Below are 26,305 nucleotides of genomic sequence, written 5' to 3' on the forward strand. Positions count from 1 at the left end.
CACTATAATCCCATAGTGACATAACCCCATGTCAGTGTACCTGTATACACTATAATCCCATAGTGACATAACCCCATGTCAGTGTGCCCCTAGTAAAGTAAGTTGAAACATCCCTAGACAGATAAAATATACACACTTTAATCAAAGCTTGATGATGAGTTGGTTATTTGAATCAGCTGTGTAGTGCTATGCCCCCCCAAAAAACATCCACTCAGGTGGGGCCCCAGGACCGAGTTTGGGAAACCCTGGAATAGAGCAACACGGGATAGCAGCAGGCTGACAAATAGGGCTATCTGTTTATTGTCATGATACCATTACTTTGCCAGAGTGAAGGAGAGCACTCCGATAAAATAAAATATCAACGTTACAAAAGCCTAAGTAAATGTTGACAATTAATGAGTGCAATAGCGTTTAATAAGCAACAGATTTTCTCAATAATAACAAATAGCCCACAATTTCATGATGCGGAATAAAGCAACAGCATGAAGACACAACACTATATAAAAAATAATTGTCAAGGAAACATATGGTAAAATGTTCAAGAACATACTGTTTAGACAGATATTTTTCCAATTCCCAGTGGTTTCAAGTAACAAGTTCTTGCTACATTGTAACTACATTGTAACAAATTGTAGACTGGTCTCATAAACTAGACATAACAAATTAAATGTAAATCTAGGACACTCAAATTAGTATGGTTTCATTATATAGAAGGTTAATTAAGGCAAAAATGAAAGAAGGGGGTTGGTTGGGTTGAGTGGGTGCATAATGGTCTAGCAACCAAAAGGTCACGTGTTCAAATCTCATCACGGATAACTTTAGCATTTTAGCTCATTTGTAACTACGTACTACTTTTTAACTGTTTTGCAACTATTTAGCATGTTAGCTAACCCTTCTCCTAACCCCAGTCCTAACCATTTTAGCTAATCCTTTCCTTAACATTAACCCCTAAAGCTAACATTAGCCCGCTAGCTAGGGTTAGCATTAGACACCTAACCACCTAGCTAATGCTAGCCACAACAAATTGGATTTTGTAACATATCATACGTTTTGCAAATTTTGAACATATTGTACATTTAGCAAATTCGGAACATATCATACAAATTGTAATCCAAATTCATAACATAGTGTAACGACCCTGGGTTTATAAGCGCAGATATCGACTCTGCCGCTTGAGCATGCTTTTGCGGCACAGTCGATAGCGCGCTGGACTTCGGGCTAGAAGGTCGAGAGTTCGAGACCTGCTCCCTGCCTGTTTCATTACATTGGTGTCAGAAGTGATCGGACCTTGCATCCACGACAGTGTGTGTGCTTGGCCGGTGAGCGCATTCCTATAAGACGTTGAGTCGCAAGCTAGCGCGAGGATGCACTCTTTAAAAGGAGGGAGTACTGTAACGACCCTGGGTTTATAAGCGCGGATATCGACTCTGCCACTTGAGCATGTTTTTGCTGCACAGTCAATAGCGCGCTGGACTTTGGGCTAGAAGGTCGAGGGTTCGAGACCTGCTCCCTGCTGTTACATTACAATACCATACGAAATGGATGATGGACATCCACAAATTAACACATACCATATGAAATGTAACATATCATGTTAATTGGAGTATATCGGAGTGCCACAGCGGTCTAAGGCACCGCATCTCAGTGCAAGAGGCTTCACTATGGAACCTGGTTCGAATCCAGGCTGTATCACATCTGGCCGTGATTGGGAGTCCCATAGGGCAGTGCACAATTAGCCCAGGTCGTCGGGTTTGCAAAGCGTAGGCCGTCATTGTAAATAAGAATTTGTTCTTAACCGACTTGGCTAGTTAAAAAAATATAACTGATTTACTTACAGAATAATACGAAATTATCTGAGACCAGGTTGAAAGTTGTGAACGTCACACTGTGTCAACTACTGTATCCAATGAGGAGCATTTAGAGGCTATACCGATTCTTCACACGACGCGGAATCATGACGCAGATGACTGGAGAAGAGAATCAAAATCAACGTTTATTTTCAGATACGAAATGTGAACAACTTTTAAGCGTTTAAAACTATAACCCGTTCGTTGACTAGAATACGTTATATTTGGTAAGTATATTTACCTAATGAGGGATCTGTTTTATGTCTGCGAAGATTTTTCGTCGGTGGAAAGGATATGTACAGGATACAGGATATATACAGTTGTGATTGGACAGTAGGCATGTCTGATATAAAATAATAACTGAGTTCTGCATGTTAGTCTCTTTGTTTCTACCAGATATTGCTGCTCGTGTATCTACTTAGACACACCCGTCAATACATAATAGTTTTCCTTGTTGATGATTAACAGAATCTAAAGAAGAATAGACCTACTGTACTGACAGACCAAAAAAAAGATTAATGGTATTTACGATAATGTAGCTATGTGGATTTTTTTCATTATCATAAATTCAAACGATTACAGTGCTCATGGGCACAACTATGTTTTACTGTGGCTTTGGGTTGGTGGACAAGAACGTAAACAATGAAATGAAAGCAGTATGTTTGTTGCAGGTAGTTGTAGATATATGTCCCTAACTATGGACGTTATTCTTATCCATCGGCGTTATGGAAAAGTACATTCAAGTTATACGTTGGTGTGAGCAAAGACAATGTGCCCATCTGTCAGCATACCAGGCTTTGTCCTCCACCTCCAACGGTGTTACTCTTATCTAAGTAGATCCACATGCAGGGATCAAACTCTTCTCTCCAGATGGAATGTGACCAGTGGTTGACTAGCCTGCCTTTTTATGGCCAAACCAGGCTGCATGGGGATCAGCTATGGAGAACCCGGAGCTTTAGCTCACTCCACTCAGTTGGTTCTCATGGCCCCTGGTATGCAGGCCCTGTAGCAGCTGTGTTGTCATGGACATTTGCCTACCAGGTGCAATATTAGCCTGGTCCCAGATTTGTGATGTCTTGCCTAATCATATTTTCATTTATTTTTTAACCATTATTTAACTAGGCATGTCAGTTAAGAACAAATTCTTATTTTCAATGACAGCCTAGGAACAGTGGGGTTAACTGCCTTGTTCAGGGGCAGAACCTCAGATTTTTGCAACCTTTCGGTTACAAGTCCAACGCTCTAACCACCAGGCTATCTGCCGACCATAAGAGTTGGCAAAAGAGATAGTGATGCACCCATATGACATTTTTGGCCGATACCGATGTCTTATATCAAACATTTTAGTGGCCTTTTAAGCATTATAGTACAGTTAAATAGTTAACACACACACATGGATGCAGCGGTCTAAGGCACTGCATCTCAGTGCAAGAGGCGTCACTAGTCCCTGGTTCGAATCCAGGCTGTATCACACCAGGCCGTGATTAGGAGTCCCATAGGGCGGCGCACAATTGGCCCAGCGTCGTCCAGGTTTGGCCGGGGTAGACCGTCATTGTAAATAAGAATTTGTTCTTAACAGACTTGCCTAGTTAAATCAAGTTTACACACACACACCACACTGACCAAAAAGTTATTTTGTTGGCATTTACCAGAGGTGGGACCAAGTCATTGTTTTATAAGTCACAAGTCTTGGCACTCAAGTCCCAAGTCAAGACAGGCAAGTCTGAGTCAAGTCTCAAGTCAAGACCGTCAAGTATCAAGTCAAGTCTCAAGTCCTAAACTTTGAGTCTCGAGTCCTAAACAAGTCATAATGTGCTCTATACCAACTGTAATACCATTTCATATTTTTAACAGGAGTAATAGTTAGTATATTACATTTACGTAAATCATGAATGCTTTTAAAAATATCTATATATTTCTTACTTTCCAAATAAACATATTTCCATGGAAATACATGGGTAGCCATGAGAAAGCCCCCCCCAATAGTGATCGACGATCGCTATGGGGCGCAATCAGGCGATGTAGGCTTGTACATAATCGCCCAACCTTAACACACACACACTCTCTCTCTCTGTGTGCTTACAGTAGTCTAACGTATGTCAATGGTTTTAGGAACAGCAGTAACATCAGGCAGAATTTAGGCTACTAACTGCCTAGCCAATTGTAGCTCAATCTTGGGTGCAATGATCACATTCCCGCACTGACTGACTGTGTGGAGGCTCATTGATTTAACGTTATGTTAGCCTACATGATACACTAGTAAAGTAATACAAAATATATAGCTGTCGGCTATATTAACCACGACTTACCGTTCTTTGTGCAGCTTCAAATGTCAAACAAAGTTGGAAATTGTGTGCCTCCGTCTATAATTTTCTTCCTGCATGTTTTGCAAGTTGCAATCCATTTTGTGTTGATACAGCGTCGTCTTGATATCCTAAAATAATAATTTGGGGTATCATCTTTCCAAGGACTCCATCTGAATTCACCCACTGACGTTCTTATGCACTGCCACGCACAACTTTTTCTCAGCTGGCACAATTTGATTGGCTGCTGTCTGATTCAAACTGTAATCTGTTAAATGAAGAGTTGATGTGCTGCACATTTTTTTAATAGCATTATTTTTAATATTTGGACTTGGGGAGGGTATCAAGTCAGGTCAAGTCAAAAGGCTCAAGTCCAAGTCAAGTCACGAGTCATTGGTGTTAAAGTCAAAGTCGAGTTGAAAGTCATCATATTTGTGACTCGAGTCTGAGGGTGGAGAGGAGGATCTGATGGTTCACAGTCTCAAAGGCAGCAGATAGGTCTAGAAGGATGAGAGCAGAGGAGAGAGAGTTAGCTTTAGCAGTGAGGAGAGCCTCCGTGACACAGAGAAGAGCAGTCTCAGTTGAATGACCAGTCTTGAAAACAGACTGATTTGGATCAAGAAGGTCATTCTGAGAGAGATAGCAAGAGAGCTGGCCAAGGACAGCACGCTCAAGAGTTTTGAGAGAATAGAAAGAAGGGATACTGGTCTGTAGTTGTTGACATCAGAGGGATCGAGTGTAGGTTTTTTGAGAAGGGGTGCAACTCTCGCTCTCTTGAAGACGGAAGGGACGTAGCCAGCGGTCAAGGATGAGTTGATGAGCGAGATAGGAGAGAAGGTCTCCGGAAATGGTCTGGAGAAGAGAGGAGGGGATAGGGTCAAGCGGGCAGGTTGTTGGGCGGCCGGCCGTCACAAGTCGCAAGATTTCATCTGGAGAGAGAGGGGAGAAAGAGGTCAAAGCATAGGGTAGGGCAACGTGAGCAGGACCAGCAGTGTCGTTTGACTTAACAAACGAGGATCGAATGTCGTCAACCTTCTTTTCAAAATGGTTGACAAAGTCATCCACAGAGAGGGAGGAGGGGAGGAGGGGGGGAGGGGGAGGAGGATTCGGGAGGGAGGAGAAGGTGGCAAAGAGCTTCCTAGGGTTAGAGGCAGATGCTTGGAATTTAGAGTGGTAGAAAGTGGAATTTAGAGTGGTAGCAGCAGAAACAGAGGAAGAAAATGTAAAATGTAGAGAGGAGGGAGAGAAAAGATGCCAGGACCGCAGGGAGGCTAGTTTTCCTCCATTTCCGCTCGGCTGCCCGGAGCCCTGTTCTGTGAGCTCGCAATGAGTCGTCAAGCCACGGAGCAGGAGGGGGGGACCGAGCCGGCCGGGAGGATAGGGGACATAGAGGGTCAAAGGATGCAGAAAGGGAGGAGAGGAGGGTTGAGGAAGCAGAATCAGGAGATTGGTTGGAGAAGGATTGAGCAGAGGGAAGAGATGATAGGATGGAAGAGGAGAGAGAGAGCGAAGGTTGCGACGGCGCAATACCATCTGAGTAGGGGCAGAGTGAGTAGTGTTGGAGGAGAGCGAGAGGGAAAAGGATATAAGGTAGTGGTCGGAGACTTGGAGGGGAGTTGCAGTGAGATTAGTAGATGAAGATGAAGGTAGCTGGCTGCTTATAACTTTAGCTTTGGGCAACAGGGTTAAGTAGCTGGCTAGCTATTTATTTTCCTGAACTGAAGTTCAATTTCAATAGGCGAACAACAAGTGGCTACCTAGCTAATACCTACTCACAAGGATTCCTAAATCATTGCTAAGAATAATGAAAATAACTGCAGTTTATGCTGGTCATTGTTTTCAGACTGGTTGTATTGGTGCTAGCTAGGTACCCAGAAGTTGCGGTTTAACAAATCATGTTTTATTACCAACGAGGTATTGTAAACACATCGTTCCTGGCCGGTGTTTGCTTGTGTGCAGACTTTTTTGTACAGCTTTGACAGTGCTAGTAGTGGTGGCGCTTGGCTTGCACGTGCAAATTCAGAACATACAACATTCTATAATAGAACTGTGTTATTGACGTGTGAAGTTAAAAACATATTTAACAGGTTAAATAGTGTTATTTGATGCGTCAAATAGTGTTATTTGACGTGTATCTTTTTTGGCATGCAAAGACCCAAACGGCGTTCCATAGTATGTATGTCGTGAAGCTAATAGCAGTGACGCTATTACTGTGTTACTGTGTAACTCCAGTAGTGCAACATCTGAAAAATAGTACACTTGGTAGTGTGTACCGTGCTCAACCAGTCGGCGAAAGCCAACATCAACCACGACAGAGAACGGTTGATTGTCAAGGGCAATGAATTCCATTATCTTGGCGTTAATGTATTTCGCCTTTGAGTTGTCTCACTAAAATGTTCTTACTCTGTCAAATGACTGCTCGACTTGTTGACTGCTCCCCACTGCAGACATTGTGGGCTAGGTTAGGAATGCTGTGTTGCACGTCTAGCACAACATTTTACGTGACGTCATTACGTCATGTACCTACGTTATATAGGTATGTTATATAGGTATGCACGTCAGCTTTGACATCGGTTTTGCACGTCGGCGTTAAACTAGACATCAGGCTTTTCAGAATGCATCCTGGGTTTTTAAACACTGTTCTTTCTTTTTAATGGGTCTTTGTGTCTGTGGAAGCTCATTTTGAGTGGTGACTAGGCACTTTATGGAGCCATGGTTTTGGTTTTGAACCGAGAGTAATTAGATAAATGGTGTTGCTAAGTTGGTATTTACCATGTCCTATCAGCAGGGGTCAACAGATGTTGTTGTTTTGGCGGAATAGTCTAGTAGAAGGACCTGTTCTAAGCAAAACGGTTCAGTCTGGTTTTGATTTTCTCCATCCATGTACACAGAATAGGCTTAGCTTCCAAATAAACATTCCATAGCTGGATTTGAGAACTTTCTGAAACCACACTTAATAACATAATTAATATTTTGGCTGTAGGCTACACGTTCATGAAGAACAATCTAGCCTTCTTCTCTGGGAGCTTTTCATATCATTTGAGGACTTAAAAAACTTTTTGTTTACATGTACACCCTATAGCTTCAGCCATATTATAAAAATAACCTAAAGAAGACTTTCAGGCTGAAAGTGAGGCCTTGTTCTTCTATCTTCTTGAGAAACCACGTGGTGACATTTGCCTCTACTATCAACCCTACATTAATTTATGTCAAATAGTGTATTTAGAAGGAAATTATACCTAGCAACTCATATATTACCATTGTTACCAAGCTTAGCTCATCATCAGCCATTCCTCATTTCCACCCAAGACTGCTGTAAATAGTCCAGAAACTACTTATTTCCCTCATTAAAATGCAAATCAATTGATAACATTTTTGACATGCGTTTTTCTCGATATTTTTGTTGTTATTCTGTCTCTCACTGTTCAAATAAACCTACCATTAAAATTATAGACTGATCCTTTCTTTATCAGTGGACAAACGTACAAAATCAGCAGGGGATCAAATACTTTTTCCCCCCACTGTACAAGCCCCTAACTAACAATGCAGTTAAAAAAAATATGAGTAAGAATAAGAAATAAAAGTAACAAGTAATTAAAGAGCAGCAGTAAAATAACAATAGCAAGACTATACACGGGGGGTACCGGTACAGAGTCAATGTGCGGGGGCACCGGTTAGTTGAGGTAATATGTACATGCAGGTAGAGTTATTAAAGTGACTATGCGTAGATGATAACAACAGAGTAGCAGCGGTGTAAAAGGGGGGGGGGACACCAAGGAACTTGAAGCTCACAACCTGCTCCACTACAGCCCCGTCAATGAGAATGGGGGAGTGCTCAGTCCTCTTTTTCCTGTAGTCCACAATCATCTCCTTTGTCTTGATCACGTTGAGGGAGAGGTTGTTGTCCTGGCACCACATGGCCAGGTCTCTGACCTCCTCCCTATAGGCTGTCTTGTCATTGATCAGGCCTACCACTATTGTGTCATCGGCAAACTTAGTGATGGTGTTGGAGTAGTGCCAGGCCGTGCAATCATGAGTGAACAGGAAGTACAGGAGGGGACTGAGCACGCACCCCTTAGGGGCCCCTGTGTTGAGGATCAGCGTGACGGATGTGTTGTTACCTACCCTTACCACCTGGGGGTGGCCCGTTAGGAAGTCCAGGATCCAGTTGCAGAGGGAGGTGTTTAGTCCCAGGGTCCTTAGCTTATTGATGAGCTTTGAGGGCACTATGGTGTTGAACGCTGAGCTGTAGTCAATGAATAGCATTCTCACATAGGTGTTCCTTTTGTCCAGGTGGGAAAGGGCAGTGTGGAGTGGAATAGAGATTGCATCATCTGTGGATCTGTTAGGGTGGTATGCAAATTGGAGTGGGTCTAGGGTTTCTGGGATAATGGCGTTGATGTGAGCCATGACCAGCCTTTCAAAGCACGTCATGGCTACAGATGTGAGTGCTACGGGTCAGTAGTCATTTAGGCATGTTACCTTAGTGTTCTTGGGCACAGGGACTATGGTGGTCTGCTAAAAACATGTTGGTATTACAGACTCGGACAGGGAGAGGTTGAAAATGTCAGTGAAGAAACTTGCCAGTTCGTCAGCGCATGCTCGCAGTACATGTCCTGGTAATCCGCCTGGCCCTGTTGCCTTGTGAATGTTGACCTGTTTAAAGGTCTTACTCACATCGGCTGCGGAGAGCGTGATCACACAGTCTTCCGGAACAGCTGGTGCTCTCATGCATGTTTCAGTGTTATATGCCTTGAAGCGAGCATAGAAGTAGTTTAGCTCATTTGGTAGGCTCGTGTCACTGGGCAGCTCTCGGCTGTGCTTCCCTTTGTAGTCTATAATGGTTTGCAAGCCCTGCCACATCCGACGAGCGTCAGAGCTGGTGTAGTACGATTAAATCTTAGTCCTGTATTGACACTTTGCCTGTTTGATGGTTCGTCGGAGAGCATTGCGGGATTTCTTATAAGCTTCTGGGCTAGAGTCCTGCTCCTTGAAAGCGGCAGCTCTAGCCTTTAGCTCAGTGCGGATGTTGCCTGTAATCCATGGCTTCTGGATTGGGTATGTATGTATGGTCACTGTGGGGACGATGTCATCGATGCACTTATTGATGAAGCCAATGACTGATGTGGTGTACTCCTCAATGCCATCGGAGGAATCCCGGAACATATTCCAGTCTGTGCTAGCAAAACATCTGTTTGGGATGCTCTGTCTGGATCAACGTGTACGATAGCGTGTTCCAGTTCCCGCCAAAATCCAGCAATTTAACAAAGCCATTGAAGAGGAGTGGGACAACGTTCCACAGGCCACAATCAATAGCCTGATCAACTCTATGGGAAGGAAATGTGCCGTTCTGCATTAGGCAAATGGTGGTCACACTAAATACTGACCGGTTTTCTGATTCATGCCCCTACCTTTTTTATAAAGGTATCTGTGACAAACAGAAGCATATCTGTACTCCCGCTGATGTGAAATACATAGATTTGGGCCTAATCAATTTATTTCAATTGACTGATTTCCTTATATGAACTGTAACTAGGTAAAATCTTTGAAATTGTTGCATGTTGCGTTTATATTTTTCGTCAGTGTATGTTCTGGAGCCCTGACCATCCGCTCAAAAGCAAAAAATAAATTAAAAAATGATCCCTGCTTTCCCTGCGCTGTCCTTGGTGGGAGTTGGCTAATCGCTCACAGGGCTCTGTTTACCGACCAACGGCTGACTCCATTGTTGAATCCTGGTGTGGAATGTGAGCTGTCTGCTAGGCTGAGGCTCAATGCTCGTCAGCTTGTTGTTTTTTCTGCCGTAGAAGGCCAGGAGATAGATGGCTGCCTTGCCCTTCATGAAGCTTATCTCTGTAAAGACATACCTGTGTATTTTAAGAAGACATGAGTATCCCGTAATCCCACCTGGAATCTTGTTGGACAGGAGCTCACTGGAACACATATGTTCTGCTGCTTAAGCTCCTGTTCCTCTTATAGAATATTAGCTCAAACATATTGTGGAACTCCTTCACCTAAATATAAACAGTACCGGCAACCAACACGAGTACCAGCACCTATTTCAGTCAAAGTCAAGCCCTGCATGTAGCAATCCCAAAGTTTTTACTTGCCCTTCAGATGACTGGTTGTTGTTTAAGCGCCCCAATGTCATAACCTGTAGAATAACACTGATCAAAATCAGCTAATTCAAGTCTATGGCAGCCTTTGAAAATAAATGGCTTTTAGTGAGAAACCCAGGAGTTCTCTTTAAATTAGCCTTGCAAGAGTCATGACACATGCTGACAGTTTTTAAATCAGCTCCTAACACATTGTAACATTTAGAAACTGTGAGACTCTCTGCTCGTCAAGATGGGGGTAATTCTCTGTGTATGGCCTTATTACAGCAGCTGGTAATAACTTTTCAGTGAGAAACCAGGGAGCTCTCATTATATTGTGACATGACGCAGTGATTTATAGTGTTTAACCAGTTTTCAAATAACTAAGACTTTCTCTTCATCAAGTAGAGGTATTTCTTGTGTGTGGCCTGATTAAAACAGATGGTTGATTTAGTTTGTCAGTTGTTTTTAGGAAGCTGATTTGTGGGTATTATGAGTGCAGTGTTTCAGTCTGAGGGTGACTGTGAGCAGGCCAGAGGCAGGCTGGCAGGCTCTAGTTTGACGACTACCTCATGGGGGCGGATAGGAGGACGTACGGTAGGCAAACAGGTATATGAGAAGAGGGGGGAGTTGATGTGGGGTGTACCACCCCCCTCCATCCAATGGAAATGGACACTGCCTGTCAAAGTATATTTAGACCCACAGCACAGGCAAGCTCTCTTTCTTAAACACGGACAGGGAGCTGCTCATAGTCACTGTAGCTGTGCAATGTACAGTCATACTTTCTAGAAGGCAGGCTACTGTTTGTTTATTGTGTTGTTTTACCACCTAGTATGCCCAGTAGGGCTCTTCAGTTAGGGGATCCTCACCATTGGCTTTACTGTAATTCAGCTGGTTGTTATTTGTATTGAAAATACCAGAGGTTTCTGTAAGTAGCTGAACCTGCTAATTCTTAACTCTGTTGAATACCTACACAGTGTTGCTCATTTAGTTGTTATTTTGGTTTGTAGGCTTCATATTTAGATTTTGTGGTACAGTGTTTGTGAATCAGTGAACCTGAACCCATTTAGAAGTGATTGTAACAGAAATGATAATGGTGTTTCTGTTTTCAGATGAACCCTGTCTTCTAAGTACAACCTGTTTGAGAGATCCAGACAAAAGAGATGGAGGGAGGAGTGATGGAGAGAGAAGTGATGTCTGAGAAGCCAGTCATGCAGACACAGCCATCCACATTGCCCTTCTTCGACACGGCCCACGCCTTCAACCTGCTCCGGGGGATCCACGAACTCCGCGCAGAGCGCAAGTTCTTTGATGTCACGCTCTGCGCCGAGGGCCGCGAGTTCCACTGCCACCGGACTGTGTTGGCCGCAGCCAGCACCTACTTCAGGGCCATGTTCGCCGGGACGCTGAGAGAGAGCGCCATGGACCGCGTGGTCCTTCACGAGGTGTCTGCTGAACTACTGGGCCTGCTGGTGGACTTCTGTTATACAGGCCGAGTCACAGTCACCCAGGATAATGTAGATCTCCTGCTGAAGACAGCCGACCTGTTCCAGTTCCCCTCCGTTAAAGAGGCTTGCTGTGCCTTCTTGGAGCAGAGATTAGACGTCTCCAACTGCCTGGAGATCCAGGACTTTGCAGAGGCCTACGCCTGCCGTGATTTGGCCGTCAGCGCCCGCCGCTTCGTCCTCAAGAACATTGTGGACCTAGCCAAAGGCAAGGACTTTGAGCGGTTGCCCTGGAAACGGCTGCTGGAGTTCGTGTCGGACGATGCGTTATGTGTGGACAAGGAGGAGACGGCCTATCAGATCGCGGTGCGCTGGGTCAAAGCAGACTTACAGAGGCGGCTCCACTACTGGCCCACGCTGCTGGAGCAGGTCAGACTACCCTTTGTACGTCGGTTCTATCTACTCGCCCACGTGGAAAGCGACCCCCTGGTTTACCTCTCCCCCTCCTGCCTGAGGATGGTGAGCGAGGCCCGGAGCTTCCAGTCTTGTGAGTACGACCGGCATGACAGACCCTGCCAACGCATGCGGCCGCGGCCCTCCACCGGCCTGGCTGAGATCCTGGTAGTGGTGGGCGGCTGTGACCAGGACTGTGACGAGCTGGTCACTGTGGACTGTTATAACCCTCAGACTGGACAGTGGCGCTACCTGGCTGAGTTCCCCGACCACCTGGGAGGGGGCTACAGTATGGCCGCCCTGGGCAATGATATGTATGTCACAGGTAGGTTGACAATGCTCATTATACACACTATTTATGTTGTTTGGTAACACATAACTATCAAGGTATATTTTATATTGGATTAATGAAGGGTAATTGGTAGTTTATAAATGTGAAAAGGTATAAAATGTATTGAATTTCACTGGATATAGCAGCATATAATCTTTCTTTATACTGTAGGTTAGGCTATATGTTTAAAACACTATCTAAATCAGTGTGATGTGTTTATATCCAACGGACAGCAGTTTACATAAGTGGTTACAGTTGCTGTGTGATGTCTTAGTCACTGTTACCAGAATGCTCAGGTTTCCAGTCAGTGAATCTTTTGAAATAGCAGGCAGGCAGTAAGAGTTGAAATAAACCACAGCCAGCCACTCTGGCTATATGAGAGGGAGGAGCGTTGAGGTGAGCTAGCTAGGTGGGAGGAACATGGTGTCCTGCCAAGACTGCAGCAGTGGTTGGTGGGCTCACTGAGACAAGACCTGGGTTCAAATACTATATGAAATATTTCATATACTTTGAGTGTGTATTTGAACACGCCTAGAGATGGTCAGTTTTGATCGTTTTAGGACGATCCTATTGGTTCATTAATTAAGCCAGGCTAGCTCAATCATGCAATGATCACCTCTTTTAAATAGTACTTGAAACTAGGTCTCTCAAAGAGGCCATCATCATCAGCGAATGTCTTTCAGGATCAGGAAAAGAGTGATTCCATTGAGAAAACATATCAGGCCCTCACACGCTGCCTGTAATTCTGGCAGGACAGTGATGGGGTTCATAAATCATTAGCAGTGCTCTCATACCTTACAGCAGGTGGCTGCAGCACAGAGCACATGGTTGGAAATGGGCTAGTGTTATGAAAGGTGCAGTTGATTCAACGTCCTTATTGTCATTAAACCTACAAGGTGAAGCTACAGCTGCTAAACAGACATAGAATGAGTACAACACATGTCGAGGAAACAGAAAGAAGTATTGAAATTAAGATACATTATTCAGTTGCCAATTTATTCAGCATATAAAATGTGGCAAATATTCTTCCACATAAATGTCTGGTTGACCTATTGGTGATTTCCTCTGTGCTAGAACACCCAAGGGTGATGCATGGGTTTTCAATTAGCACCACTTAGCTGTAACCTGACCACATGTGAAGAACAGTATGTCTTTTGTGGATCTCTTCCATCTAAAACACACCTCGCTCCTGTCCTTTGCACCCTAGGAGGATCGGACGGTTCTCGTCTCTATGACGGCGTTTGGCGCTACAACTCCAGCGTTAACGAGTGGACCGAGGTGTCGCCAATGCTCAAAGCCCGGGAGTACCACAGTTCCTGTGTCCTCAGAGGTCAGCTGTATGTGGTGGCGCCAGACAGCACGGAGCGCTACGACCACTCGCTGGACTGCTGGGAGGCCCTGCCCCCCATGCTGCACTCCATGGACAACTGCTCCACCACCACCTGTAGGGGGCGTCTCTATGCCATCGGCTCCATGACCACAACAGGGGAGGACAACATGGCCATACAGTGTTACGATGTGGACACCAACCGCTGGACCCTGGTCAACTGTGGCGAGCTGCCACCGTGGTCTTTCGCTCCCAAGACGGTCACTCTCAATGGGCTCATCTACTTTGTCAGGTGAGGAGAATATGGACAGGAATGTGGGACAGTGAAAAAGTATTTGAAAATTATTTTAAATCTAAATGGGATCAACTTTATAAAAGGTTGGATGAGATAGAAACTTGCTAAATAATGTGGAAGTACATAGAGGTCAATCCTTCTGTCCTAACGTTAAGGACAGCTGTAGCTGTTAAACAGAAAGGGAGGATGAATGGTATATGGTTTTACATTTAGTCATTTAGCAGACACTCTTATCCAGAGCGACTTAAAGTATTGAGTGCAATGTTGTGTTCGAGACCACCTAGCGAGACCGAATCAAGACCAAGACCGGGGCAAATCGAGTCCGAGTCAAGACAAGACAGAGTCAAGACCGGGACGGGGGCGAGACACAGTCAAGACCGGGACCAGAACAATGCGATTCCAATTTAAGACCACAGTAATAAGAGCTCAAAATGTACAGTATTTCTGTGTCAATATTTCAGAAGAACATATGGATTCTTTAGCCATTCAGAATGTTGAAAATTTGATTCTAAGGGCAAATAGAGAGCCACTACAAATTATCACTAACCATGGTCTCGAAATGACAGATATAAATTCTAAATGTTACAATTTCCCCCGGCCCACCCTAGGCGAGTGCACAACTCTCAAATAATTTCCCTGTCTCCTCTTCTAGGGGAGCAAGGAAATTCCAAAGAGCGTGACAAGGTTTTAGGATATGTTTCAACAAAAGTAAAGGACAATAATGTTACGAGTGAAGTAGAAAGCCCAGGTTTTAATAGTCTAAAAAATATAAAAATGTGTCATGAAAGGAGTGTGGATATCTGGCCTGGCAAAGCGGACTCGTGCTGACTGAACAGGCTGATAATGAGTTTTTTCCTCCACTGGTCTTGGCTGGTCTCAGGAATAAATTACAAGTCCTCATTGTCTGAGACCGAGTAAAAATGTATCAAGACCAAGACATTTAATATGTGGTCTCGAGACTGGTCTCCAGTACTACAACACTGATTGAATGCATCAAATCAAATGTTATTTGTTACATGTGCCGAATACAACCTTACCGTGAAATGCTTACTTACAAACCCATAACCAACAATGCAGTACAAGAAAGAGTTAAGAAAATATTTACTAAATAAGTAAAAAAGAAAAAGTAACAATAAAATGACAACAATAACGGGGCTATATACAGGGGATACTGAGAATGTGCGGGGGTGCAGGTTAGTCGAGGTAGTTTGTACATGTAGGTTGGGGTAAAGTGACTATGCATAGATAATAAACAGCGAGTAGCAGCAGTGTAAAAACAAGGGAGGGTGGGGGTGTCAATGTAATTAGTCCGGGTGGTCATTTGAATATTTGTTAAGCAGTCTTATAGCTTGGGGGTAGAAGCTGTTAAGGAGCCTTTTGGACCTGGACTTGGCGCTCTTGTACCGCTTGCCGTGCAGTAGGAGAGAGAATAGTCTGACTTGGGTGACTGGAGTCTGACAATTCTTTGGGCCTTCCTCTGACACTGCCTAGTATATAGGTCCTGGATGGCAGGAAGCTTGGCCCCAGTGATGTATTGGGCCGTATGCACTACCATACCATACCAGGCAGTGATGCTCTCGATGGTGCAGCAGTATAACGTTGCGGATCTGGGGACCCATGCCAAATCTTTTCAGTCTGAGGGGGAAAAGGTGTTGTCGTGCTTTCTTCACAACTGTCTTGGTGTGTTTGGACCATGATAGTTTGTTGGTGATGTGGACACGAAGGAACTTGAAACTCTCGACACACTCTACTACAGCCCCGTCGATGATAATGGGGGCCTGTTCGGCCCTCCTGTTCCTATAGTCCACTATCAGCTCCTTTGTCACACTGCCAGGTCTCTGACCTCCTCCATATAGGCTGTCTCAGTTTGTTTCATAATTGTCCCGTGTGAATCGATTCCACGACCCTGGCATTGCAAGCGCCATGCTCTACAAGCCTTCCCTGTAGCTCAGTTGGTAGAGCATGGTGTTTGCAACACCAGGGTTGTGGGTTCGATTCCCACGGGCCAGCACAGAAAAAAAAAATGTATGAGTTGTATGAAATGTATGCATTCACTACTGTAAGTCGCTCTGGATAAGAGCGTCTGCTAAATGACTAAAATGTAAATGTACAAACTGAGCCACAGGCTAGGCGTGACATTTCTCACTCTGGATTCTTGCTTTCTAGGGATGATTCGGCAGAGGTCGACATCTATAATCCTCAGAAGAATGAATGGGACAAGATCAGCCCCATGACACAGGTATGTGACACACAGGCGGTGCTAATGTTATGGCCTGCCACATTTTTCCCTCTGCCTTTACAATAGTATTTATATCAAAATATGTACTGTTTCCTTCTTCAGGTCCATGTAGGAGGCAGTGTGGCAGTCCTGGGTGGTCGTCTCTTCGTTTCTGGTGGCTATGACAACACATTTGAGCTGTCTGACATGGTGGAGGCCTACGACCCCTCCACCCATACCTGGACACCCGCAGGCCGCCTTCCCCAGCCCACCTTCTGGCATGGCAGTGTCAGCATCTTCCGCCAGCTCATGCCCGCCGTATCCAACGCTTTTGAACCCATCGACCTGCCCGAGGCTAACTCCATTCACCTGCACCGACACCACCGCAACCAGGCCATGCACAACCACAACCTCAACCAGAACCACGACGTCAACCCAGTGTAACACACTCCATGGACTAATGGGTCAGGGAATATCATACTGACCACTGTTTCAGCCATTTTAGGTTTACTGTGAAAACATACACCTCATTATGATGCCACAGAACAAAAGGTGGAAAGACAGAGTGATCAAATGATCCTGCATGGATGTGATCACTATAGGACTGTAATTACATTACATTGTGCTTATGTGACTGAACATGTGTGCAATGTTGTGATCCCCATGTAATTCACTTGCCTACCACACTGTCATTGATCATGATCAATGGGCATATTATTGACTGGACTAACAGACTGGCTGGGTATGAAGGTCTCATGTTGGGGAAAGCACAATCTACCCATACATGGACATCTACAACAGGCAGTAGTGTATTATCTAGATTATGGTTATACAGTTGAAGTCTGAAGTTTACATATACCTTAGCTAAATACATTTAAACTCAGTTTTTCACAATTCCTGACATTTAATCCTTGTAAAAAATTCCCTGTTTTAGGTCAGTTAGGATCACCACTTTATTTTAAGAATGTGAAATGTCAGAATAATAGTAGGGAGAATGATTTATTTCAGCTTTTATTTCTTTCATCACATTCCCAGTGGGTCAGAAGTTTACATACACTCAATTCGTATTTGGTAGCATTGCCTTTAAATTGTTTAACTTGGGTCAAACGAAGCCTTCCACAAGCTTCCTATAATAAGTTGGGTGAATTTTGGTCCATTCCGTCTGACAGAGCTGGTGTAACTGAGTCAAGTTTGTAGGCCTTCTTGCTCGCACACGCTTTTTCAATTCTGCCCACAAATTTTCTATGGGATTGAGGTCAGGGCTTTGTGATGGCCACTCCAATATCTTGACTTTGTTGTCCTTAAGCCATTTTGCCACAACTTTGGAAGTATGCTTGGGGTCATTGTCCATTTGGAAGACCCATTTGCGACCAAGCTTGAACTTCCTGACTGATGTCTTGAGATGTTGCTTCAATATATCCACATCATTTTCCTGCCTCATGATGCCATCTATTTTGTGAAGTGCACCAGTCCCTCCTGCATCAAAGCACCCGCACAACATGATGCTGCCACCCTCGTGTTTCACGGTTGGGATGGTGTTCTTCGGCTTGCAAGCATCCTCCTTTTTCCTCCAAACATAACGATGGTCATTATGGCCAAACAGTTCCATTTTTGTTTCATTAGACCAGAGGACATTTCTCCAAAAGTACGATCTTTGTCCCGATGTGCAGTTGAAAACAGTAGTCTGGCTTTTTTATGGTGGGTTTGGAGCAGTGGTTTCTTTCTTGCTGAGTGGCCTTTCAGGTTATGTCTATATAGGACTCGTTTTTACTGTGGATATTGATACTTTTGTACCTGTTTCCTCCAGCATCTTCACAAGGTCCTTTGCTGTTGTTCTGGGATTGATTAGCACTTTTCGCACCAAAGTATGTTCATCTCTAGGAGACAGAACGCGTCTCCTTCCTGAGTGGTATGACGGCTGCGTGGTCCCATGGTGTTTATACTTGCGTACTATTGTTTGTACAGATGAACGTGGTACCTTCAGGCATTTGGAAATTGCTCCCAAGGATGAACCAGACTTGTGGAGGTCTACAATTTGTTTTCTGAGGTATTGGCTGATTTCTTTTGATTTTCCCATGATGTCAAGCAAAGAGGCACTGAGTTTGAAGGTAGGCCTTGAAATACATCCACAGGTACACCTCCGATAGGCTAATTGACATAATTTGAGTCAATCAGAAGCTTCTAAAGCCATGACATTTTCTGGAATTTTCCAAGCTGTTTAAAGTCACAGTCAACTTAGTGTATGTAAACTTCTGACTCACTGGAATTGTGATACAGTGAATTATAAGTGAAATAATCTGTCTGTAAACAATTGTTGGAAAAATTACTTGTGTCATGCACAAAGTAGAGGTCCTAACCGACTTGCCAAAACTATAGTTTGTTAACAAGAAAATGTGTGGAGTGGTTGAAAAACAAGTTTAATTGACTCCAACCGAAGTGTATGTAAACTTCCGACTTCAACTGTATGTCTTTTTTTTTTTTACTTCCATAATCAACTAACTACGGAGTTGTTTTCCACTTTCCGGTTGTTTAGCGTGAGAGCCAACATTATCGCTCATAATCAGTGGCATGACCCCATACATTCCAAAAGTGAACACAACCACCACAATATTTTCTAGCACTAACCAGCTTTAATAACCATTGAGAAATTAATCTGGAGACTTGTCCAGAGCTGTACAACTATGGAACCTTAGGATGGAATCAGAGCATGTGTTGCAACTGGGACTGGGTTGCTAAAACCACATCAAAGTGATAGATTAAATAGATGTGTCCCTGTTCTATTGATATGATAGATTATCAAATGCTGATCACCGTTTTGCTCTCCCTTATTCAGACTGACTGTTTACACCTAATTGTCGCGACTACCAATCTAGCCTGCATGAAGTACTGGTCATATTTTCTTTCAAGGTGCATTTCTTTTATTATAGATGCTTTAATATTTTATTAGAATGGTGTAGTTTTATTTATGAAAATGTATTTGTAGTGTTAGTTCATATAATGTGTGTTTTTTCTAGTGCAACAGGAGGCAGAGGTACATATGAAGATAGATACCGGTGACAACCGCTGTTATGATAACTGGAGGTGGTAACACATTCTCAATTTATTTGTGCAACGTGTTTGATTAAAGTTAATTTTAGTATTGTTTACTTACTGTAATGCCATTCAGTTGTGTGTTTTCTTAGTTTCCATACAAGTTGTTTGTGTTGTCCAAACACAGTTTTACATATTTGCATTGTTTGTATACTGTAGTGAGGTCATCCTTACAGTGTGATTACAATAAAACTGCAGGCAGGACTGCCACTTTATTCCATTTACCGTTTGACTTGATGATGCAAGACAATCCCATTGATTTACATTCACTTCTCACAACCTGCCCTATTGACTTATCTCATCAAATTGTGTAAACACACAACAAACTTCATAAAACCTAAGCCAACTTATATTACATTGTCAGACCCAATGCACAGGCAAAATGAATATGATGTCCACAGAGTAGGGGAATGTCTTGAGGGGTTCATCATCTACTGGGCTGAGTGGGAACCAGTTCTTCTGTACAGTAATTTAGACAGAAAACATGGTTACAATAATGACTGAAATTAAATGAATGCTTCGACTGCAGAGCAGAGCGAGTAGCCACACTGTGGGAGTTATTGAAGTCTTGCAGTACTCAAGTTGCTCTAGGCTTCTCCAATGAGAATGTCTAGCAGTGTGAGATACGAACCGGTCTGTCCTGTCCTCAGGCCTTGCTCTTAGTCCTCAGGCCTTGCTCTTAGTCCTCAGGCCTTGCTCTTAGTCCTCAGGCCTTGCTCTTAGTCCTCAGGCCTTGCTCTTAGTCCTCAGGCCTTGCTCTTAGTCCTCAGGCCTTGCTCTTAGTCCTCAGGCCTTGCTCTTAGCAGGAGGATCCTCCTGTATGTCCTCCAGCTCCACCGTGGTCTCAGGGATGGGGTAATCTGCGACCAGGAGAGTCTGCTCCATCACATCTGTCACATTGAAGCTATGCCCCACCACACCCAAACCCTGGCTGATGGACATCACATCCACCTGTCCATGTCCCTGTGCCACCCCAACCTGGGTAAAGCCCACTTGGTCCTGGTTAAAACCCACCTCCATCTGCCCTTGGCTGGACACCACCTCCTCCGTAAGGGGCTGGATCACCACCCTGAGGATGTCACTGGCTCCTAGTACAGTTCCAGGTCCAGGTATAGGTCCAGAGACAGGAACAGAGACTGGGACACTGGGTCCAGAGACAGGCGCTGGCCCCTCGGGTGTCTCCTCAGTGGGTGGTATCTGTGAGGGGCTAGTCTCATCCTGCAACCCCACGTCCTTTACTATCAGGTTCCGTAGCTTTCTCTCCCGTGGATTGTAGTTCTCTGTACGGGTGTGGACCTGAACATGACGCCGTAAGTGAGCCTGGAGAAAAAGAGGAGACTAAAGGGTTAATATCAATTGAATACAAATGTAATGATCCCCTCAGTGGCTGGGTGAGCAGAAGGCATGCATGACATTTAAAGAACCAAGCTAGCACACTGGAAATGCATGGCCTACCTGTCTGGTAAACTTGTAGCCACACTTTTCGCACTCAAACTTCCTCATGCCCTGATGGCGACGCACATGGACGTGGAGCTGCTCGACGGCTGGCGGATAGCAAAGTAAACAAGACAATAAGAAAACATATGGCAAACTTGTCTTGTTCAACTGAAGTCGGGATGGAATCACTTCTGGAAGCAATCTACTGATTAGGTGTGAGATTCCCAAAGATTTTGTAGCACTATGATAATGGCTCCCGAGTGGCACAGCGTTGTCAGGCACTGCATCTCAGTGCTAGAGGCGTCACTACAGACCCTGGTTCGATTCCAGGGTGTATCACAACCGGCCGTGATTGGGAGTCCCATAGGCCCAGTGTCGTCCGGGTTAGGGTTTGGCCGGGGTAGGCCGTCATTGTAAATAAGAATTTGTTCTTAACTGACTTGCCTAGCTAAATAAAATATAAAATAAATAATCTTAAGCCTGTTTTAGGCAAAGATCTTAGTACTACAAAGCTTTTTGTAAACTCAACATGACAGGAAATAAATATATTTTAACTGTGGTGCCACGATCTCATGTGGCCATTCTCACCCTTGAAGGTCTTGCCACATATCTTGCAACAGTGAGGGCGGTCCTCCTGGTGCTTGCTGGCAACATGGCGGAGCATTGGTCCCTTCTCTGTGAAGCGCTGGTTACAGAACTCACAGCTGTAAGGTCGCTCTCCCGTGTGGGTGCGGTGGTGCTTGTCAAGACTGGCTGAAATCACACAATGAACAGACATAAGCATTGGCACAAGCACAATGTTGAGCATTGGAATAGACAGTGTGAAAGCACACTGGATGTTAATGTGAGAGTTTGTGTTAGTCTGTGAGACAGAACCAGTGTGTATCTAAATGATTACTATGAGACTAAATCATAACATATGATCTGAGCAGCTATGTTTGTTGTTAGAAATGGGTTTGTCCTGCTCTGCCATCTACAGGGCCTAGTGAGAGGATGGCGAGCAGGAGGAAGTTGTTACCTTGTGTCCGGAAGGTCTTCCCACAGAGGTGGCACTGATGGGGCTTCTCTCCAGTGTGAACCCGCAAGTGCATGTTAAGGTTAGCCTTCTGGGTGAATGCACGGTTGCAGTACTCACACACAAATGGGCGCTCGTTTCTGAGAAATTAAGACAAACAGGGACGTCACATTATTTAACACTTCACACGACAGTAAGGCTGAGAAACAGTCTAGCTCCCCCATGGTAACAAACCCCTCTTCCACTACCATGGCCAGTCTCAGCCCCACCTGTGAATGGCTTTGATATGCATCTGCAGGCCGTGTCGGCTGGAGGCTCGATGGTCACACTCCTCACACACAAAAAGCTTCTCGCCGCGATGCTTGGACGCCTCATGCAGACGCAGCTCTGTTTTAGACAGGTATGCTTTGCTGCACAGAGAGCACTGTGGGAAAAAAGTATTACAGGTTAGAAGGTGATTAGCAAGCAAGCAGTCATAAATGTTGACAATAATGCAGAAGGAATAAAGGATTGAATACGTGAAAAAGCAGACCAATTAACACAAAGGAGAGGGAGACTTACTGCATGTGGTTTGGGTGCACCGTGGATTTTGATTTCGTGACTTCTTAAATCTTTTTTATGCATGAACTGTTCCGAGCATGACGTACACTGAAATAGAGACAAGATCAAGCGATGAGTCAATATGAGTTTGATACAAAACACACCAGAGAGATAAGTCTTACAATGTCAATTAATGATGTTCACAGTACTGTGTATCGGGGTGGCGGATAGCCTAGTGGTTAGAACGTTGGGCCAGTAACTGAAAGGTTGCTGGATCGAATCCCCGAGCTGACAAGGTAAAAATGTCATTCTGCTCCTAAACAAGGCAGTTAACCCACTGTTCCCCGGTAGGCCATCATTGTAAATAAGAATTTGTTCTTAACTGACTTGTCTAGTTAAATAAAAAAGGTTTGTGGTAGGTACTGGACCTTATTGGGCATTTCCCCTGTATGAGAGACCGTGTGCAGACGTAGATCCCCCAATCTGTCAAATGACATGTGGCATTGAAGGCAGTTGTGTACCTGTAGTAAAAACAAGAATACACACATACAGTACATGAGGGAAAACCTAAAGCATTGTATCATTTATGGTATTTCTTATTGGACAAGTCAGTGGCCTTGGGGTTAGAATGTCCATCGTGAGATTGGAAGGTTGGGAGTTCAATCCCTAGCCGAGTCATACCAAAGACTGCATGGGACCTGATGAGTCTCCGCTTGGCACTTAGCATTAAGGAAATTGGGGATAAGGCCCTGCGATAGACTAGCGTCCGGTCCAGGAGGTGTACTAAGCTGCCTCACGCTACACAAACAGGAGATCGGCTCCTGCCATATAAGCCTTTCCAGCTCGCATTAGCCAAGGCTTGCACAAGGCTACTTACTTATTGGACATGTGAAGGTAGTCCCTCCCCTTTATGCTCAGTTTCCTTCCTATTGATGCCTAGTAAACATGGCCTTGGTCCTGCTGGTCACTCACCGCTTTTATTTTTTCACCACAGTTGCAGTTTCTGGCCTGGTGGTCCATCAGATTCTCCTTCCTGTAGTACCTCCTCCCACACTTAGAGCATGGAAAGGGCTTCTCACCTGTATGACACCTGAGGAACACAGGATGAACAGAAAACACACACTATTTACACCGGTATTTTTCATTATTCAGGTCTCGCTTGCAAAATATAAGTTATCTAAATAGGACAAACCTGTAAAGACAAAGGTGGTTTAATATAGACATGGTGATTGGCAAAGTCAATACAATATGATAGCAGTTATCTATATACCTGTTGTGTACTTTGAGGTAATACTTGCTGAGGAAGGTCTTATTGCAGGTGGGGCACTGAACAGAGCCCTTTGTAGACCCCTTGGCTGCCCGTTCACCGTTCTCTTTATTGACAGCTTTGGTTGGTCCTTTACGTCTGCCTTTGTGGGTGGAGGAGGTAGGCGGCAGGGCATGGGGCACATACTCTTCATCAGTGTCCTCAGCTACCCCCTCCACCAAATCACCACCACCGCCATCATCATCATCATAGTCTTCTTCATCAAGAGGCTGCAGATGAGAATTAGCTTTGTTGCTCAAATCTGGTACAAGGCTGCCGAACACATCTGTTACCTGTCAAATAATCAAATACAATGACATCATCATCATCATCATCTCTACGGTCATTCATCACATCTTCTGGCCCATCCACCTGCAACTGGGAGACAATATTTGATGCATCATATTGTAGCTATAGCCTAAGTGCTTGTAGTAAGGTATAGGCCAACTGTATAGTTCTAGTATAAAACCTACAAATCTGTAGGGACATTCCCTCCACACTCAATCTTACATTAACACTTTAGGATAAGGTAACATATTGTAGCCTACCTCTGATGGATCTGTAGGCTGAGGGAGGCTTTGTCCCTCCTCCTCAGCCCCATCACTCCTATCCTTTAGGCTAATAGCTAGTGGTGGAGTCCCCCTGCTAGTGGTCCCCCCATGGGGCAGGAGATGCACCCCGGGGCCCTCTCCAAGCGGTCTTCTGGAGGCCTTCACCCTACTCCCAGAGCGAGTTGTGATGGCAGTTGTAGTGGCGGTAGGTTCCAGACGATCCTTCTTACTTGAGCCGCTACTAGGGGTTTCGGATTTTTTGGGCCTCCCTCTTTTTTTAGGGGGCCTCCCTCTTTTTAGGGTGGCCTTGGTTTCCACATAAGTTACAGCTGAGATTGGCTGAAAATGATGGCTCAGAAGACATGCAGACTGCAGTCCTTCTGGAGAAACTGTCCCTTCTGTGGCAAACTGCTGACAAAGTGCGAGCGCATCTGGTACACATAGGCTGTCTGCAGCCTGTCGCACATTCTCCAGATTCAGAGAGTCAAGGTTTAACTCCCCGGTATAGATAAAGTCTAGAAGCAGTTCCAGGCCATCAGTGGGGAACTCCTCTGGGAGGGAGACCTCCTTAACCATGGTGGTGGTTGGCTCGGACTCCTGGAACCGCCCACTGAAACAGGCCAGGATATTGCGATGGGCATTGTACACCCTTGCACCTCCTCCTACAGTCAGTTTGGCATCACAGAACGAGCTCAGACTCCTCTGCTCATTCAGAAAGGACAAAACCCGTTGGGCATGGTTGCTACTCACCTTTGTATGCATTTCTCACCCTTGACAATAGATTGCTGCTCGCAAGGGACACTGTATTCAGTGTTATGCAGCTGAAAGGGTCATAAAACAGATGAAAATTCACAAAAACTGATAGTAATCTCTTTTCTGTCTGTAATTTATATTAATATCATTTGGCTATTAGCATTCTTGAAAATGCAATAGCATCATCAGCAATTCATAATGTATAAATTAGTCCAGACTTCAGATGAAGTGCATTATTAGCTAGATATTCATTTTATGGCACAAGGGGTTGAGCAGTTTCAAATATACCAACATATGAGATAATAATTGAATAGTAAAATAAATAGAATTTGTTGAAGATTAGACACAGACAAATGCAATACTTAGACATTATTAGCTAACCTTAGGCCTATACCCCTAGCTAGCTACGCACCTTGACGTTTCAGACATTATACAGACGCTCCCTAAACTCATCTGTCCAGCAGAAACAGAGATGCGAGTCACCCTCACCTTTGCAGGATGCTGACATTCGTATCACTGCTATCAGTTGTCGGAATGGTGCAGTGAATATAATATAATTTATAAAAAGTTATTTTGACTAACGTCTCAGGAACATGAATTGCTTTTGTTTTTGTCCTGGCCAGGCGGTAAGGACCGGATGTGACGTTTAGGCTAGCGTCGTGCTGTGAAATTGAAATGAAATAGTGTGTAACTTAGTATGTAAACATCACGTTTAAATCATACGATCGTATAGCTATAGAATTGCATTAGTTTGGGTTTGACTGTATAATTCTCGAGTTTATGTTCAGTTTTGTGGATGCATGGTCAGCTGTCTGTCTACTCCACTAGCGGCTAGCTACGGGTGTGTTCGTAAATTCAATCTGGAGGGCACTCAGAGTGCGCTCTGTGCGTTCGTAAATTCAGAGCGTTGTCAGATTGTCCTTTCGTAAATTCAGAGCGTTTCGCTCTCGGAGCTACACTGAACGCTCTGGCTGAGGAGTAGAGTTGATTCGAGCGTTCTGACCACACAACAGCAGTCAAGCACCCAAGCTAGCTACTTCCAGACACAAATTAAAGAACACTTAAATCTGACCATTTTACATTACTCGCCCTAGCAGAGATGGTTAGGCTGTTTTCATGTTATCCAGAGCGTTGGTGTCTGTAACTGTGCTCCTAGCAACCATTTAATAACGTTTTTTTTGCCGACGTTTACTGACACCGGCCATATTCTACGGGTGTTGAGCGTTCGTATATTCATCAGTTACTCTGAAATTGGAATAAATAGCCAGAGCGAATATACGAACGCACCCTACGTGAACAGCT

The 26,305-nt window shown here is 44.4% G+C and overlaps 2 protein-coding genes across 6 annotated transcripts in view; one reads left to right on the top strand and one right to left on the bottom strand.

The window, feature by feature from the left end:
• The first annotated feature begins 1,920 nt into the window (after positions 1–1,920).
• LOC106572566 (kelch-like protein 21) lies at positions 1,921–17,351 on the top strand. 2 transcript variants are annotated; one of them, XM_014146860.2, is made up of 5 exons: positions 1,921–2,074; positions 11,355–12,465; positions 13,679–14,090; positions 16,260–16,332; positions 16,435–17,348. In XM_014146860.2, exons 2-5 carry the CDS (start codon positions 11,406–11,408, stop codon positions 16,753–16,755), a joined length of 1,866 nt encoding a protein of 621 aa, XP_014002335.1. In that variant the 5' UTR covers positions 1,921–2,074; positions 11,355–11,405; the 3' UTR covers positions 16,756–17,348. The 2 variants fall into 2 exon arrangements, with proteins under 2 accessions (XP_014002335.1, XP_014002337.1); XM_014146862.2 differs by lacking the exon at positions 1,921–2,074 and adding an exon at positions 10,995–11,170 and having other exon boundaries at positions 16,435–17,351.
• Positions 17,352–19,582: 2,231 nt separating this feature from the next.
• The window catches only part of LOC106572567 (telomere zinc finger-associated protein), a 7,608-nt gene continuing 885 nt past the window's right edge, over positions 19,583–26,305 (bottom strand). The window contains exons 1-12 of one of the 4 annotated variants that reach the window (XM_045696280.1): positions 25,493–26,305; positions 25,001–25,071; positions 24,248–24,860; positions 23,664–23,992; positions 23,366–23,483; positions 22,822–22,914; positions 22,415–22,501; positions 22,123–22,277; positions 21,857–21,993; positions 21,427–21,591; positions 20,857–20,945; positions 19,583–20,721 (exon numbers count right to left, since the gene is read on the bottom strand). The exon at positions 25,493–26,305 is cut by the window's right edge and continues 877 nt beyond it. In XM_045696280.1, coding sequence (XP_045552236.1) covers positions 20,188–20,721; positions 20,857–20,945; positions 21,427–21,591; positions 21,857–21,993; positions 22,123–22,277; positions 22,415–22,501; positions 22,822–22,914; positions 23,366–23,483; positions 23,664–23,992; positions 24,248–24,826 — 2,286 coding nt within the window. In that variant the 5' untranslated portion in view covers positions 24,827–24,860; positions 25,001–25,071; positions 25,493–26,305 and the 3' untranslated portion in view covers positions 19,583–20,187. Of the gene's footprint in view, positions 20,722–20,856; positions 20,946–21,426; positions 21,592–21,856; positions 21,994–22,122; positions 22,278–22,414; positions 22,502–22,821; positions 22,915–23,365; positions 23,484–23,663; positions 23,993–24,247; positions 25,072–25,415 lie in introns of all 4 variants that reach the window. The other 3 variants (XM_014146866.2, XM_014146865.2, XM_014146863.2) reach the window with 3 other exon arrangements.

Source organism: Salmo salar, chromosome ssa15, assembly GCF_905237065.1.
Source record: "Salmo salar chromosome ssa15, Ssal_v3.1, whole genome shotgun sequence".
Classification (NCBI taxonomy): domain Eukaryota; kingdom Metazoa; phylum Chordata; class Actinopteri; order Salmoniformes; family Salmonidae; genus Salmo; species Salmo salar.